Source organism: Schistocerca piceifrons, chromosome 2 (genome assembly GCF_021461385.2).
Source record: "Schistocerca piceifrons isolate TAMUIC-IGC-003096 chromosome 2, iqSchPice1.1, whole genome shotgun sequence".
In the NCBI taxonomy this organism is placed as follows: Eukaryota; Metazoa; Arthropoda; class Insecta; order Orthoptera; family Acrididae; genus Schistocerca; species Schistocerca piceifrons.
The window spans coordinates 579,888,891-579,906,094 of record NC_060139.1 but is presented as its reverse complement, the minus strand read 5'-3'; the positions used below and the strand labels follow the sequence as shown (position 1 = coordinate 579,906,094).

General features: G+C 39.9%; 1 protein-coding gene across 5 annotated transcripts in view; it reads left to right on the top strand.

Annotated features, from left to right (window-relative positions):
• Window positions 1-17,204, top strand: part of LOC124777697 (RCC1 and BTB domain-containing protein 1-like) — a 204,932-nt gene that overhangs the window by 151,673 nt on the left and 36,055 nt on the right. Inside the window, exon 12 of one of the 5 annotated variants that reach the window (XR_007015770.1) lies at window positions 4,134-4,201. The exons of 3 other annotated variants lie outside the window; for them this stretch is intronic. Coding sequence is in view for 1 of the 2 variants with exons in the window: in XM_047253178.1 (XP_047109134.1) it covers window positions 4,886-4,897 (12 nt within the window). In the remaining variant the exon portion in view is untranslated. Of the gene's footprint in view, window positions 1-4,133; window positions 4,202-4,885; window positions 4,903-17,204 lie in introns of all 5 variants that reach the window. One more of the 5 variants, XM_047253178.1, reaches the window with a different exon arrangement.

Here is a 17,204-nt window from a genome sequence, read left to right as displayed (position 1 = left end):
GTTTTGCCCTTCATTCCAACAGCACACTCACTAGAGTTTCTTCCTATTCTTCTTCCCCTTCAGAGTATTTTCTTTTAAGGTTTTAAACCTCTTTGTCACACTTAGGTCCTTCACATTTTGTATTTCCATATTCTTTGATGTGAAAAGACATGCCTTTGTAAACTGAACTTGCTGGAATTATTCAGTGTCTTACGATACACCAAACATTTTACAAGCCAGTTGTTTTGTAAAATGATTAAATTCCTTGGAGTGCAGATTGAAGTGTGAAGACATTGTTAGCATGACATAATGCCGATTTGATGTTGCTGCTGTTAGGTGGCAACAGTGTCAAAACCGACCCTCCCCTATTTCACAGTTGGCAGTTCTTCCCTGTTGTTGATGTGCATGTGTTCACCTCACTCCTAATCATGCTGAAACTAATGCTCGTTAGCTAAGATCTGCTTAGGTGCAAGTGCTCGTGCTCAAAATCAGTGAGTTGTTAAGCCTTAGTGTAGAAGCTGAAGATGACAAGATATAGAGTAGCCTCTAGGTAAAATGGAACAGTGTGTTTGAGGAGAGCACTGGCAGAGAAAGTAGGACTGGGAGGATTGTTGGTATGCCAAGGGCAACAGCAACGTAAGCCGAGTAGGGAAGAGAAGAAGGGAATGATATGCAATGTAGAAATCAAATGATACAGTAAAGGGCAACAAAAATACAATATAACCATAATAAAAAGGTGTCCGCATACTTATGTGTACAAAAATTACAGTATTATGTAGTAAGCTTCATGATGAAATGTATCGCAAGACTAATATCCTGTATAGCAGCCAAATTGGAAAATTAATTACAAGGATGGCTGTAGCATCAGTCATCATTGTTAGTGTACTTGTAATTGGATTAGTGAACCTTCTCGTATTTTACATGAATGTACATGGTCAGATAGTTCACTGTTAGGCTATAAGATACTGTCAAACCCTTTTTCTTGAGGACCTGTTGATAGGTACTTTATAGGTATGATTCTGGCTAGCCATAACTAATGCACAACATATTAACTGTGAAAAATGTGGTTGTACCAGTTTGGCACAGAAAAGAGGCAGCAGTTGTGCATCTTTATTTACCTTGGTATACATGCCCTGCAAAAGTGAAGAGAACTTGGAACAAAAGAATGATGTGTCCTTGGGTAATTGCAAATGGCTACACATCCACAGTCTTATTTTAAGGAAATAGAACAGCCACAGTTTAGTGAGTAGGGGGTGGACTTATCAGACATTTTCAAAAGAACCTATGAAAAACAGCAAAAGGCTCCCATTTTTGTGGATCTTGCTCATGACAGAAAAACTGACCTATCACAGGGACAGAACAACAGCATTTGTTTAGAAATCCTGAATCTACATTCTGCCATGTTCACTTTGACACAATGATTTGACTTCAGCCTGGTTGAAATTCTTCTCTACAGGTAATCCGTGGAGAGTATAAATTGGTCTGTTCATGATGATTCTAACCTCTCCATTTGTAAGCATGCATATTATTTAAATGTGCATAGATTATCACTGCACCAAATTCTACAAAAGGACCTTCACCTGCATCTTTACAAAATCTAATTTGTGCAAGAATTAAATATCTCAGGATGCCAGACATAGGATGCAGTTTGTTAATGATTTGACTGAGTGCCCTTCGTCTACCATCATCTTCTTTTCTTACAAGGCTCATTTTCACCTGAATGGTCACTCAGTAAGCAAAATTTCCACTACTGGAGTGCAACAAATCCTAAACAGGAGTAAAAGAAAGCCCTTCATTCACCTATAGTTAATGTATGGGCTGTGATGTCAGTTTGAGGAATAACTGGCCCATACTTTTTTGAGGTCGAGAGCGGTCATGGAGGTATAGCTATTTGATGATGATAAATGAATTTTTGGTGCCTGAATTGTGAAACTCTCCTGGTTATAAACAAAGAAGATGGAGCCACAGCACACATGTCCAGTACTGCGAGTTTATGAAATTTTCCCTAGTAAATTGATCTCCAGGAGTAGTGACATAAATTGGCCCCCATGCATTCCAAATTTGAGCCCCATGGATTTTTTCGTGTGGGAATATGTTAAATCTTAAGTGTGTATCAATCATCTGACTTATGCGGAGCAATTGAAAGAAAATATCCATAGCAAAGTGGCAGCCATCAGAGTGTCTACATGTGAAGCTACCATGTAAAATTTTGTTCATTGTTTAACAAGTGCTGTAGGTGTGCTGGATTTCATTTAAATGACATTATTTTTAAGAAATAAATTCCCAAACTGTATATTTCAATAATAAGTAAAGATTTTGCCAATAGATTTCAAGCTCTATTTTATTTTGACATGCAGAATATAAACTTTCTTTTGAGACACTCTGTAGAAGCATTGAGTTGTCAATAGCACTCAATAAAGAATGAAAATGTTGCTAACTTTTGGACAAATCCTGTAACAAGCTTGAGGACACATATATATGAGCAAATGACCCCCTCCTCCTCCAGTCTCCTCTCTCTCTCCTGTTATCTCCTCCCATTCCACACCCCCACTGGCTCCAGTGCCTGTGCATCACTTTCCCATCAGTACACCTTCTGCCTCTCCATTCCACATTTGTATCCTGCACACCTGCTACCTTTCTCTAGGCTGCCAGCTACCCTTCCCCAACCCGTCCTCCCACTTCCTGCTTCTGTCTTCCCCTGCCTGCTCCACAAAACACAATCAATCCAGTCCAATGAACTACAGCTCTCAGTGTGTGTGTGTGTGTGTGTGTGTGTGTGTGTGTGTGTGTGTGTGTGTGTGTGTGTGTGCATGCGCGCGCACACTCCAGCTCTTTAATGAATTCATCTGAAAGGTAATGAAGATTTCCTGTTTTTTTTTTTTTTGCCTGTTGATGACTCAATGCTTCTACTATTCAGTGAATGGTCTCATTCACTCCTAAACTACTTACATTATATCAGAGCTTTCCTTACCATACATATTTGTGTTAGTTTCATAAAGACATGTACAAAAACTCACTAATTAAAAATATGTATAAATGCGAAAGACAGCAATGTGTTCCATCACTTTGCTGTACCTACAGTACTGTTATGTAATAAATATTAATTATGAATCTTGTGGAACTATTGGTTTCTTAGGATTGAAAGGCATGGTAGGGGGAAAAAAAGGTTTAGAAAAAGTCACATCACCAGTAGTAAAAAGGTGACACTCAGAACATTGAATGAAGAGAGAGACAGGAGGTGCCTGGTGGGAATCACGGTAAAAAATAATTGGGTATTACATTAGGGAGTACCACTGATGAGACAGGGTTGCAGCAATTGACTCAAAATCGTAAGTGAATGGAACAGCAATGTGTAAGCACTCTTAGTCGAGGTGATCTTCTATATTTCCAGCACTATACAATCCACAGCTCTCTTGGAAATGAAAAAAATAAAAACAATTACCACATAATCAGTATTTCATATAATGCAGTTGCTATGTGCAGAAAATGAGTACATACATATTTCTGTAAAGTAATGAATTAACTCAAAAGTTTGCATGCTCTGTTATCATTTCAACACATTGAAATTACATTATTTATATGTTAAATACACTCCTTTAGACGGGAAACAATGAAGAATAGTTAACTATTTGCATGTCCACTGGATGATAATTGAAACCTTTAGCTATGACATGGAATGAGTGTTTTACAATTATAATACACTTTCTCAGTGGAAAAGAAAATGGCAGCATGCTGGTCATTTACATGGTTATCTAAAGTGACTTCTTTAATATTTTATGCCATGTATATATTTTGATATAGTATGCAATGCGTAAAATCGAAGCGTGGTGGCTAGAAGTACCCATTGTCTACTGCTGATCTGCAGCTCAGTTTATTATTACTTAACTGTTATTTCATGATATAAACTGCTTTATATTTGTAAAAGTCTGTATCCAAATTTCTGATTGTGTTCAGTAAGACTTTTTACTGTAAATCATTACAGTGGATGAGGCCTGATTCATTACAGAATAATGTGTTAATGTTATCAATAGCAGGGTCTGTATTCTGGTGCAGATCAGTATATGTGTTACTTTGCAAGTTATTGGCTCTGGAAATAGTCACTGGCATTCAGAGTATATCAGTGAAAATGCTACATAGTTTCTATTATTTGACAGAGACCTAGACAGAAATAAGGAGGCGTAAAGTCTGGCATCAGTAACTGAAACATTTTCATCACATGCAGGTATCAGTAAAATACAGTGCTTAATTTTTGTGTTATGTCCACAGATAAGCATGATTGTCAATTGTTACTACATTTTGTGTCTCATGTTACATGTTATCACTTTAACAATACACAAGTATTTTGACTAAAGGAATGTCTTAATATTTTAATATTTAAGACAAAATAGTGGTAAAACTAATATGCTCGCTCTGACTTCACAATAAGCGTTACGTACTTACCTCTATGATATGCTTGTGGCACTTCAAGGGCTTTTCTTGTTGTGTTTCTCTTTTCCTCCACATTTTTACAAAGTGTCCAGTCCTCATTCACCCATCCCCACTTTCTCTCCTTTTTTTTTTTTCATTATGCTTCCGCTTTCACATCCCATGAGTGCAGCTTTTTTCCTCATGCACACTTTTTTCCTTACATCCATCTCCATGTAGTGATACCATTAATGGAAGTGACAGTATCAGTTTTATTTATTGACGCAACAGACAATGTCATATGTGGTTCATGTAACAAATATTTCCTGTAGTTTCAAAATAATCAGTTCTTTCTCAGAAACTGTAAGACTGTTGGAACAAACACTCATTTCTGGCAATTAAAATAAATATATGCTACTTGCAACACTGTGACCAGAACTGGTTCTTTTAAAATTACTTGAAGGTTTCACTTTATTTATGGTTTTCTCTTGATTGCACTCAGCTTCATTCATAACATGAGTGAGTATTAATTTACGTAAACTATTTTCATTTTGAGCTTCATACTAAAGTTTCTATATTTATTGATTATTTAACTGTATTTTATTCATTTTGGATGTTAGCCAGTTGATACTTGGTAATGCTATCTTTGCATTAATATTGCACTCTAGTGATTGCTAATGAGCTCAATGTTGAATGGACCAGAGGTATATTGGACATGTACTACACACAAGAATTTCAGAAGTGACTAACTCCTGCAACGATAAAGAATATGATAATTTGTTCATAAAACTTAGTAATACACGTAGCACCAAGATGAAATTAAGATGATTTTCACTTAAATACAAACTTTTGTCTCTGTAGCTGGACATAAATGTTTTAATTTGGTAAGGAAGATGTAAAATTGGAAAATGTAGCATGAAAGTTGGAAAGACTGTTTATGAACAATGCAAAACCTTTGGTGGGGGAAAAAAATTGAATGAGAGCTACTGACAGCAATAGACACTTGAGACACACCAATTGAAAGTGTAGCATGTAGAATTCAAAAAGCTTACTTGATTTTGTAAACACCTAGGAATGCTGGAACATCATTAACAACAATGGAAAAGAGAGATGGAGAAGCTGTGCCCAAATGAAGAAAAATATAGTAAAAAAGATAAATTTTCCACAAGCACTGCTGAGGCTTTGGTTTGGAAAACAAGTTTGTTGTACTTTAGGTGTAACTAAAGATGGACTGTGCTGTGCTAAGGAAGGCATGTAAGTGAATGGGAAGCAGGTAACAGCAGTGAAAGCCGAAGAAAGACTATTCATTGGGGAAATTACAAATAAAGGGAAGGGAACAGTGGACACCAGTATTAACTGATAATCAACAATATGAAGAAGAAGTAAAGGTGAAAAAAAAAAAGTATAATACTTCGATGATTAAAACCATGTGCTGAACTGGGATTTAACCTGGAACCTTGCCTTTCGTCTGATTGTAATATGTTGCCTGTTGCTCCCTTCAAAACTGTTAATAACCCTGGGTGTTTCAACATCAGGTCCCATTACTGTAATTTCCTACCTTTATGCAATATCTCTTGTTTTAATCTGCTGTTGTAACCAATAAATTATGGTCAGTGTCCACTTTTGCTCCTGGATTTACAGTTTAAAATGTTGCTTTGAAATGTGTAGTACCATTACATACATCTGTCTGAAACATTTAAATGTCTCCAGGTCTTTTCCACATATACATCATTCGTACACAAGTATCAGATTTGAATAAACTTTCTTCTGTGCAAAATTCTATCAGGCAGCTTCCCCTTTCACTCACTCCCCCCCCCCCCCCCCCCCCCCAACCCCCCACCCCAGACCATGTTCTGCTATATTTCCTTCTCTTCCTTTTCCTCCTACTGAATTCCGCTCCCCCCAGCACAATTAAATTTTTGTCTCCCTTAACAATCTGAGTTATTTCTTTTATCTCATCACATATTTTTAAAATATTTGTATCATCTCCAAAGCTAGTAACCCCATAAATTTAAACTATTGTGGCGAGTTTTGGCTTTGAGTCTTCTTGGCTATGATTGTGTGTTCACTATATTGCTCATAGTAGCTCACCCATATTCAGATTTCTTTGTTCATTATTATAATTATTAGACCTACTCATTGCCCCTGTTAGAATTTGAATTTCTGTTGATAACCCTGAACTCACTTGACTAGAAATCCTGCTCTTCACCAAGTCCCACTATATATAGTATCAATCTATCATCTCTACCTACCTACCTACGTATCCACCCACCCAATTAAAGGATATAATATTACACATATTACCCATAGAACTACTTTTTCAAGGATAGGTCAGTTAATCATTCAGACTGTGTTGCAACTACAACTTCTGAAAATACTGCTGTCCCTCTTTAGGAATGATATGTCAGTCCGAACTCTCCATAGACACCCTTCCAACATGGTTGCACCTATAGTACATCTATCTGTATCATTGATGCACTTCAGTGACTCCACTTTGGCAAGGCCCATGGTTCATGGGGTCTCATTAGAAGATGTGAAAGAAATTATAAGTTGCAATTCGTTCGTTAAATTAGATAGTGGCAGCATGGTTAAGGTCTGCATGAAAAAGCCAGTTTGGGGTGCACTGTGTACTAACCAGGGTAATATGCTTTCAGCTGAGAAAATGAGTTTTATTTTCTCAGAGTGAGTGAGATCCATTGGTTAAGATTGCTGCTTCATTGATGTAGTACTCCATCTGTTATCACGCCAGCACTGATTAAATGCTGAACACTAAACTTGCTGTCTTGTTTTTTGGAGAAACATAAAGGTGCACCTTGTTGAGATCCCATTTTCATAAGGTGCCAAAGATAGGTTTAATTGTGAAGGATTCATGCAAAATTTGAAGGCAAGTTTGGTTACACATTGACCTAGTAGTTATTAGAGACAGTAAAGTCATTCCCTGTATCTTCCTATGCCAAAGTGAAACAAGATATGCAGTACATGAATTTAAAATGAGATACATGAGTTATCAGAAAAAATCTTCAGCAGATGCTAGACAGAAAGGTGTTGTTTCATACATAATTGCTGTGCTAAGTACACACACGTTAGGCTTGATGCACATGAGTGAGTACCGTATTTACTCGAATCTAAGCCGCACTTTTTTTCCGGTTTTTGTAATCCAAAAAACTGCCTGCGGCTTAGAATCGAGTGCAAAGTAAGCGGAAGTTCTTAAAAATGTTGGTAGGTGCCGCCACAACTAACTTCCGCCATCGAATATATGGGGACTAAAGTGCGCGTCATTTATGTTGGCGACCGAGTTTAGGTTCGTTCTGCGCATCTGACGTCACAAAACACAGTCAGCCAATGAACAGAGAACGACGTTGCCAGATCTCGACTGCAGTGCAGAGCATGGACGAGTGTCTTCAGTTTTAGAAACGTTCAGTCATAAATAAAGTAATAGAACAAAAGCAATGTCTTGATAGCAGACTTTCTTTTATAGAAAGTTTGGAAAAAGCATTCTTTATACCAATTGCTTCATATTCTATTAATTAATTAAACCAAACAAGCAATAAGACTCCTAATTCAGTCGATAGCAAGGAAAGGTGTTTGTATCAACTCACGAACCGCTTTTTCGCAATAAAGAACAGCGGTTATTGTTTATTTCCTATTGTACTTCGACGAAGCGTGAGTAATTCATAGTCATACCAACAGTGTTTGTCAGTAGTTTGCGTAACCTGTTATAGTCCTCATGGAGTCACATTGCAGGACGGGCTGTGTTAGTGTAACGGTTAAGGTGGTGGGCTGGTAAATGAAAGGTGTGGAGTTCAATCCTTATGCGGTGCTTAATATTTTCTTTATTTAAAAACAATATCGAAGTGACTTACTTCATGAATTTTATTCGTTTGAATGCAATTTTTTGAAATTTCTAGTGCTTTGTCTCTTCATTAACCTTTTCGCTGCTGCAGACATGTGCTCCCCGCATTCCGCGCTGTGCGCGATTTTGTCATCACTGCACTGCTCGCCTGTGCAGACACATAGTGTTCCCACTGCTTTGACACACTTATCATTCGATTTCACAAAAACTATTTGGCCCAAATATTAGATTTTTACACATCTTCTTGACTGGTACCTTCCCCCCATAAATGAAATAATTTTGTTTCGATGTTCAACCCAGTTATTGTGCAGCATTAAATGTAGTAAACCATTGCACGAAATTTTGAAGAGTTTGCAGAGGTAAAAGTCCATAGCGTATACTTTCCGTATGGTCGATTTTAGTTGCCACAATGTTGAAAATGAAATGTGGACAAGATACCTAAATTTCATATAAAATTTACTGTATAACAATATCTATTTAATTTAAGTATGTAATATTGAGAAATATTCCGTCTTTCGCGACTGTAATAAAAGTTTTATTTACACCGGATGCGTTTGGCTTTATTTTAAAGCACTTCAATCAATGAAAGGTATGGCACTTACACAATGGTACTCATGTTCTCTTTCTTGGTTTTGTTCCACAGTCGCAGTTTTACCAATGGTACTGAAATATATTCCTCTTCTGCAACTGTAATAAGCAACTTAATTAGACCAGACGTGTTTCTCTCTTTTGAAGCATCTTCAGTGAAGAGTATTTTGTCTCCTCCATTGCCAAGTCACCTTTCGTAGTTTTGTGCTGCGGTAACACAATATTCAACGTTTGTGTCGGCTGATCAGTATTTTAGCAAATAAATGATGTTTGTGTGTGCCACACACAAAAATTATATTTGACATAGCTCAGAGCACTTCACTGATAGACGGTATATTCAAGTCCTAATGTTTTTGTAAGTCCACAGTTTTGTTTAATGTATTTTGTCTATTTCCTTTTGATTGATTGAAGTGCTTTAAAATAAAGCCAAACGTGCTCAGTGTAAATAAAACTTTTGTTACAGTCGCGAAAGACGGAATATTTCTCAATATTACATACGACACCTATGTGGTACTTAAATGAGATATTGTTATACAGTAAATTTTATATGAAATTTAGGTATCTTGCCCACATTTCATTCCCAACCTTGTGGCAACTAAAATCGACCATACGGAAAGTATACTCTATGGAAGATGTGTAAAAATCTAATTTTTGGGCAAAATAATTTTTGTGGAATCGAATGATAAGAGTGTCAAAGCAGTCGGAACACGATGTGTCTGCACAGGCGAGCAGTGCAGTGACAAAATCGCGCACAGCGCGGAATGCAGGGAGCACGTCTTTGTAGCAGCGAAAGGGTTAATTCGGCCGTGGTGGCTTTACTTCATGAACTGCGCGCTCCCCCCTAAACGTGAGCCTGCGAACTTTGCTATACTATGGCGCCGCTTCTATCGGCGCGTGCGTTGTGTGCAACTGGCAATGCAGCAATCTCCCGCGTCTGGGCGGGCATGCGCGAGCCGCCAAGATAAAAGAATTTAACTATAGTGTAGCAGGGGATACAACCCGTCGGCTTTGGACAATGACATCACAAGTCGCCAAACGAGAAGCGATTCTTCTTAGTGTTGTAGCTCCCTTCAGTAGCTGATAAGTGTTTTTTGGCTTTAAAAAAAAATCTCACGAGATAGAATAAACAGATCCACTTTATTAAGCAATCAGTAAAAAAACGAAACTGAAACATAACAGTAAAAGCGAAAATGGTAAACTGCTCTCTGGCGACTTGCGACGTCATTGTCCAAAGCCGACGGGTTGTATCCCCTGCTACACTAGACCCAATATATGTAGTGCTACACAGCATGCTTTGCAGGCACAAAGATAAATACTGGCGCCAAAACCTCTGCGTCAGTAAATAAATTTAAAAAAAAGTGGAAGACGAGCTTTTTTCGCCGCCCCGAGTTTCGACCACTGCATTTTCGTACATTATCCAACGAAGTAAATACAAATTCCATATTGTTCATCTTTGAATGTAGCAGCATTTCAATGTACTACGAAAATCCGACTGGCAAGACTATTTGCGATGTTTGTCAATATGGCCAATTTCACATTCTGAATTTTTTCCTACCTGTGAGAAGAGATGGTTGCTAATAGGAACTTTTATGAATTGTGAATCACGTGCAGTATTCTCTTCACCATAAGAATAATGCGAATATAAACATTTTGCCATGTATCCTTTCGTGTTTGCTGCTATCTCATTTAAATCCTATCTGCCTAATAACCTACGAACCTAGTGTGAGACAGCAGCAAATGCGGAAGAATATACACTCCTGGAAATTGAAATAAGAACACCGTGAATTCATTGTCCCAGGAAGGGGAAACTTTATTGACACAATCCTGGGGTCAGATACATCACATGATCACACTGACAGAACCACAGGCACATAGACACAGGCAACAGAGCATGCACAATGTCGGCACTAGTACAGTGTATATCCACCTTTCGCAGCAATGCAGGCTGCTATTCTCCCATGGAGACGATCGTAGAGGTGCTGGATGTAGTCCTGTGGAACGGCTTGCCATGCCATTTCCACCTGGCGCCTCAATTGGACCAGCGTTCGTGCTGGACGTGCAGACCGCGTGAGACGACGCTTCATCCAGTCCCAAACATGCTCAATGGGGGACAGATCCGAAGATCTTGCTGGCCAGGGTAGTTGACTTACACCTTCTAGAGCACGTTGGGTGGCACGGGATACATGCGGACGTGCATTGTCCTGTTGGAACAGCAAGTTCCCTTGCCGGTCTAGGAATGGTAGAACGATGGGTTCGATGACGGTTTGGATGTACCGTGCACTATTCAGTGTCCCCTCGACGATCACCAGTGGTGTACGGCCAGTGTAGGAGATCGTTCCCCACACCATGATGCCGGGTGTTGGCCCTGTGTGCCTCGGTCGTATGCAGTTCTGATTGTGGCGCTCACCTGCACGGCGCCAAACACGCATACGACCATCATTGGCACCAAGGCAGAAGCGACTCTCATCGCTGAAGACGACACGTCTCCATTCGTCCCTCCATTCACGCCTGTCGCGACACCACTGGAGGCGGGCTGCACGATGTTGGGGCGTGAGCGGAAGACGGCCTAACGGTGTGCGGGACCGTAGCCCAGCTTCATGGAGACGGTTGCGAATGGTCCTCGCCGATACCCCAGGAGCAACAGTGTCCCTAATTTGCTGGGAAGTGGCGGCGCGGTCCCCTACGGCACTGCGTAGGATCCTACGGTCTTGGCGTGCATCCGTGCGTCGCTGTGGTCCGGTCCTAGGTCGACGGGCACGTGCACCTTCCGCCGACCACTGGCGACAACATCGATGTACTGTGGAGACCTCACGCCCCACCTGTTGAGCAATTAGGCGGTACGTCCACCCAGCCTTCCGCATGCCCACTATACGCCCTCGCTCAAAGTCCGTCAACTGCACATACGGTTCACGTCCACGCTGTCGCGGCATGCTACCAGTGTTAAAGACTGCGATGGAGCTCCGTATGCCACGGCAAACTGGCTGACACTGACGGCGGCGGTGCACAAATGCTGCGCAGCTAACGCCATTCGAAGGCCAACACCGCGGTTCCTGGTGTGTCCGCTGTGCCGTGCGTGTGATCATTGCTTGTACAGCCCTCTCGCAGTGTCCGGAGCAAGTATGGTGGATATGCCTAATAGTGATACAATCAGAAATGAAGCACAGCAATTCATTAGTTTTTAAATCTAAGATGACTCTAATTTCTGTGCAGAATGTAACATACACAAGAGTCGTCTGCAAAGATTTTCAAACGGAGAAAAATTTTAGCTAAACTCTCGTTCAGCACATCTATCATACGCAGTCTATTATTTGGTTCTTGTTGATCATTATCAAAGAAAGCATCATCGTAAGCAACAACAAATACCAGTCTCTTGCCATTGTTTCGCTAATGAGACAATTCCTCTCTTTTTTTTATTGTAAGCGGCGGTAGTGCACAGGTCGTAAACACTCATTATCAGAATGCATCAAACAATGCATGACACAGTACAATAATGCATTTTCAGGTTTGGGTGACGTAAACAACTATAACAAAGAGAACGGCACTTATCAGATCAAAGAAAAAAAAGCAACTGATTCAAACCAGACGAAGCACCTGAAAAGGGAAGGGTATCCGTATAAATACGGACGGAGCACCTGACGCATAGTAGCAATGGCAACCTGGTAAAGCTCAACTGCTAAGCTTACGACTCGAACCAAACTGTAGCTGTATCGTCATTCATTCGACCTAAATTGTGTCTCATATTACAATAGACCAACTTTGTTTCGATTTGGAGGTGCGGCCTAAAACTTTTCTCTCCCCTTGAATTTCGAGTTTCAGATTTCAGGTGCGGCTTAGATTCGGGAAATTTTTTTTTTCCTGGATTTCAGGTCTCATTTTTCAGGTGCGGCTTAGATTTGAGTGCGGCTTAGATTTGAGTGCGGCTTAGATTTGAGTGCGGCTTAGATTTGAGTGCGGCTTAGATTTGAGTGCGGCTTAGATTTGAGTGCGGCTTAGATTTGAGTGCGGCTTAGATTTGAGTGCGGCTTAGATTTGAGTGCGGCTTAGATTTGAGTGCGGCTTAGATTTGAGTGCGGCTTAGATTTGAGTGCGGCTTGAGTGCGGCTTGAGTGCGGCTTAGATTTGAGTGCGGCTTAGATTTGAGTGCGGCTTAGATTTGAGTGCGGCTTAGATTTGAGTGCGGCTTAGATTTGAGTGCGGCTTAGATTTGAGTGCGGCTTAGATTTGAGTGCGGCTTAGATTTGAGTGCGGCTTAGATTTGAGTGCGGCTTAGATTTGAGTGCGGCTTAGATTTGAGTGCGGCTTAGATTTGAGTGCGGCTTAGATTTGAGTGCGGCTTAGATTTGAGTGCGGCTTAGATTTGAGTGCGGCTTAGATTTGAGTGCGGCTTAGATTTGAGTGCGGCTTAGATTTGAGTGCGGCTTAGATTTGAGTGCGGCTTAGATTTGAGTGCGGCTTAGATTTGAGTGCGGCTTAGATTTGAGTGCGGCTTAGATTTGAGTGCGGCTTAGATTTGAGTGCGGCTTAGATTTGAGTGCGGCTTAGATTTGAGTGCGGCTTAGATTTGAGTGCGGCTTAGATTTGAGTGCGGCTTAGATTTGAGTGCGGCTTAGATTTGAGTGCGGCTTAGATTTGAGTGCGGCTTAGATTTGAGTGCGGCTTAGATTTGAGTGCGGCTTAGATTTGAGTGCGGCTTAGATTTGAGTGCGGCTTAGATTTGAGTGCGGCTTAGATTTGAGTGCGGCTTAGATTTGAGTGCGGCTTAGATTTGAGTGCGGCTTAGATTTGAGTGCGGCTTAGATTTGAGTGCGGCTTAGATTTGAGTGCGGCTTAGATTTGAGTGCGGCTTAGATTTGAGTGCGGCTTAGATTTGAGTGCGGCTTAGATTTGAGTGCGGCTTAGATTTGAGTGCGGCTTAGATTTGAGTGCGGCTTAGATTTGAGTGCGGCTTAGATTTGAGTGCGGCTTAGATTTGAGTGCGGCTTAGATTTGAGTGCGGCTTAGATTTGAGTGCGGCTTAGATTTGAGTGCGGCTTAGATTTGAGTGCGGCTTAGATTTGAGTGCGGCTTAGATTTGAGTGCGGCTTAGATTTGAGTGCGGCTTAGATTTGAGTGCGGCTTAGATTTGAGTGCGGCTTAGATTTGAGTGCGGCTTAGATTTGAGTGCGGCTTAGATTTGAGTGCGGCTTAGATTTGAGTGCGGCTTAGATTTGAGTGCGGCTTAGATTTGAGTGCGGCTTAGATTTGAGTGCGGCTTAGATTTGAGTGCGGCTTAGATTTGAGTGCGGCTTAGATTTGAGTGCGGCTTAGATTTGAGTGCGGCTTAGATTTGAGTGCGGCTTAGATTTGAGTGCGGCTTAGATTTGAGTGCGGCTTAGATTTGAGTGCGGCTTAGATTTGAGTGCGGCTTAGATTTGAGTGCGGCTTAGATTTGAGTGCGGCTTAGATTTGAGTGCGGCTTAGATTCGAGTAAATACGGTAATAGCCATGCTTGTTTTGTAACACGACAGGCTATTGTAAAGGGAAGAGACACTTCATTCAATCACAAACACATGACCATGGACACACAGGCAGCAGCTGAGATCGAGTCATATTTGTGTTGACAGCTGAAATCCGCAGTTTCACACTATGCTTCACAGGTGGGGTTGTCTGTGGACTTCCACTAGCCACTGAGGTGACCACCTGACTAGAGAAACCTCTCCGTTGGACAGTACAATGGCTGCTCGTTTCTCATGGCCACTTTTCACATCCAGTGCTGAAGTAAAGCTTACTCCAAAATTAATAAATGTTGAACTATATGTGTCAGTGAAGTGTCAGTAGACTCATTTGAAGCAGAAAAGATGGACGATTACACATGTGAAGACGTGTCTTCGATATCGGGATTATTTTATAAGTTACTGTAAATTAAATGTTATAAATAATTCCTGAACTGTAAAAGCAACGCATTATCCGATTACAACAAAGAAGATGTCTGTTAATACATCTCGTAGAACTGTGTCGGACTGTGATAGTAACATTACTGAAATTATATACGGTTTAAATGGCAGGCTAAAAAGTGGGTTTCACACAATTAAAAACAGTTATTTCTTACTAAATAAATAGAGAAACATGAAGAGTAGAGGAGGTACTGTGAACTTTAGATATATATAGGAAATTATTTAATGTATGATTTAAATTGTTTGTTAATATTTACACTTATAAATCCAAAACTGGAGGAAAACCTTAGAAATTATTGTTTATAAATAAACTATAGTAGATAAAAGAAAACTGATAGCAGCATAATATTTCTTGGAAAATTTCTGTTTGATTTGATGTCTCATACATTTATAAATGGTTAAAATTAACCCTTTTGCAGTCGGCTGATTTGGAGTGGTGTATGCTAAAAATGTCATGCGTATTTATACCATTATGCTACAGTCTATTCAAATTGCCATATATCACACAGTATTCACTTTAAAAATGTGAAAAAATTACCACTTATCCATAAAAGTATGTAGAATATTATGGCTTACACAGATTATCATAATGTTTCAAATGAATTTGATTGTGACAGTCCAAATAAAATATTCTTTTAAAAAATATTATAAATTTGACTTCGATTCCATATATCAAACACTGTGCTTCAATTTAAGAAGGCTAACTACAGTCGATAGACTCTACACAGATTTCTGAGTAAAATGACACGAGGGATATAAAATTTGTGTTATTATTTAGAGAGATAATAATTATTTATTTGAAGAGAACATTACAGAATTTCCATGTCTACAGTATGACTTAGCATTTGTGTTTAGGAAAATGTTCATCATGCAACCCCTTATTACATTTATTACAAACAGTTCTTGACCTTCTTTTCCTTCCCTCACTAGTACACCCACAGCATCTTGACTCTTTCTTCTCTGGAAGTTTCCTCAAACCTGGAGAACCATGAGGCTCATCAGTTGCATTATTTTCTTGCAGCCATTCATCTGACAAGGATTCAACTATCATGACATTATATACATATCTGGAAACAACTTTCCTTCCTTTATTATGCTCTTTGTATAATATGTAAGAGTTCAGCACCATTCTTGACATTATGTTAAAAGCTACCTTCTTCCAGTAACGAAGAGTTCGCCTCTCATCCAAATACGCATACAGCATCATGTCAGATTTGTCTATTCCACCATATACTGGTTGCACTGGTGTATTATTTCTGGCTTTTTTACTGCTTTATTTTTATTTTAGACTTCAATGTCACCAGCACCAACTTTAATTTACTGAAGTGTTTGTGCTGTGTAACGTGTGGTAAATTTTTTTTGTGCGGTAGCACCTGGATGCTCCGAGCTGATATAAAACTTGTGAACAGTTTATAACTTTTTGGTGAGTTGATGGTGTGAGAGATTGTATTTTGTTTAGTCATCCACATCAAATGCACGTTCGCATACAACCTGTAACGTCACAGCGTGTAGTGACCTCACACCAACAGAAATTGTTTCAGTGCACACACAGGGACATTAACAATGATAATTGTGCAGTAGAATTAGATTAAAAGGCGACTAGTATGGACGTAGGCAGAAAAAAAGCAGGCAGTATTTGTTTAAGTACACAGTAATGAATGTAACAGGAGATTTCGGCTTCACTCGCTAGTTAACTCAAGGCTGCTGAAAGAAGAGTTCATGATATTGTATGTATATTTAAGAGAAGATGAAAGTAAAGTTTCATAGCAGAGCCATCACAAAACTTTTCATACACTTGAAATCATGCAGCTCTCTTCGTAATCTTTTCATAATATTTCTTGCAAGATGTCTCCCATATTACAGTGCATTTCTTCACCGTTTCAATAAACAATTCCACATCCAAACCAGCTGCATTCATGCCAGCCGTTGCTAGGGTTGCAAACACATGCATTGCCCGACTCTCCCACAACTACTGCTGCTTCACAATGCTTGGTTAGATTGCTGTTAAGTGACAGTGGTTAGCAAATGCAATTTTCTCATTGCATCCTCGCTGCTAGTTCACGGCTTTACTTACAGGGTTTGCGCGACTCCTTTCTGTTTCAGATGTACTGCAAAGATATTAGGAAATGACATTGCAAATTCATGATAATAAACTGGTTGCATGCATGGAGCCTAGCACATTGGAGGAAATTTAGGTCGTCATCTTGGCTGAAGGTGTTGGTAACTGAAACAGAATATATGTTCATGTCATTAGTTTATTTTTCTCTCACATCTGACGATGGTTCATGGTGTGGGTTCCTGTTGTCATGTCCTAATTCATGAACCACGGGCAACATATGAGTGGCCAAGTAAGTGGTCCTGACAGTTGGGATACCAGTTACTTTGGAATGAGGCTAGGCATCTCGGACGTATTCTGAGTCGTGGTCACCTTTCTGCTCAGACAGCAA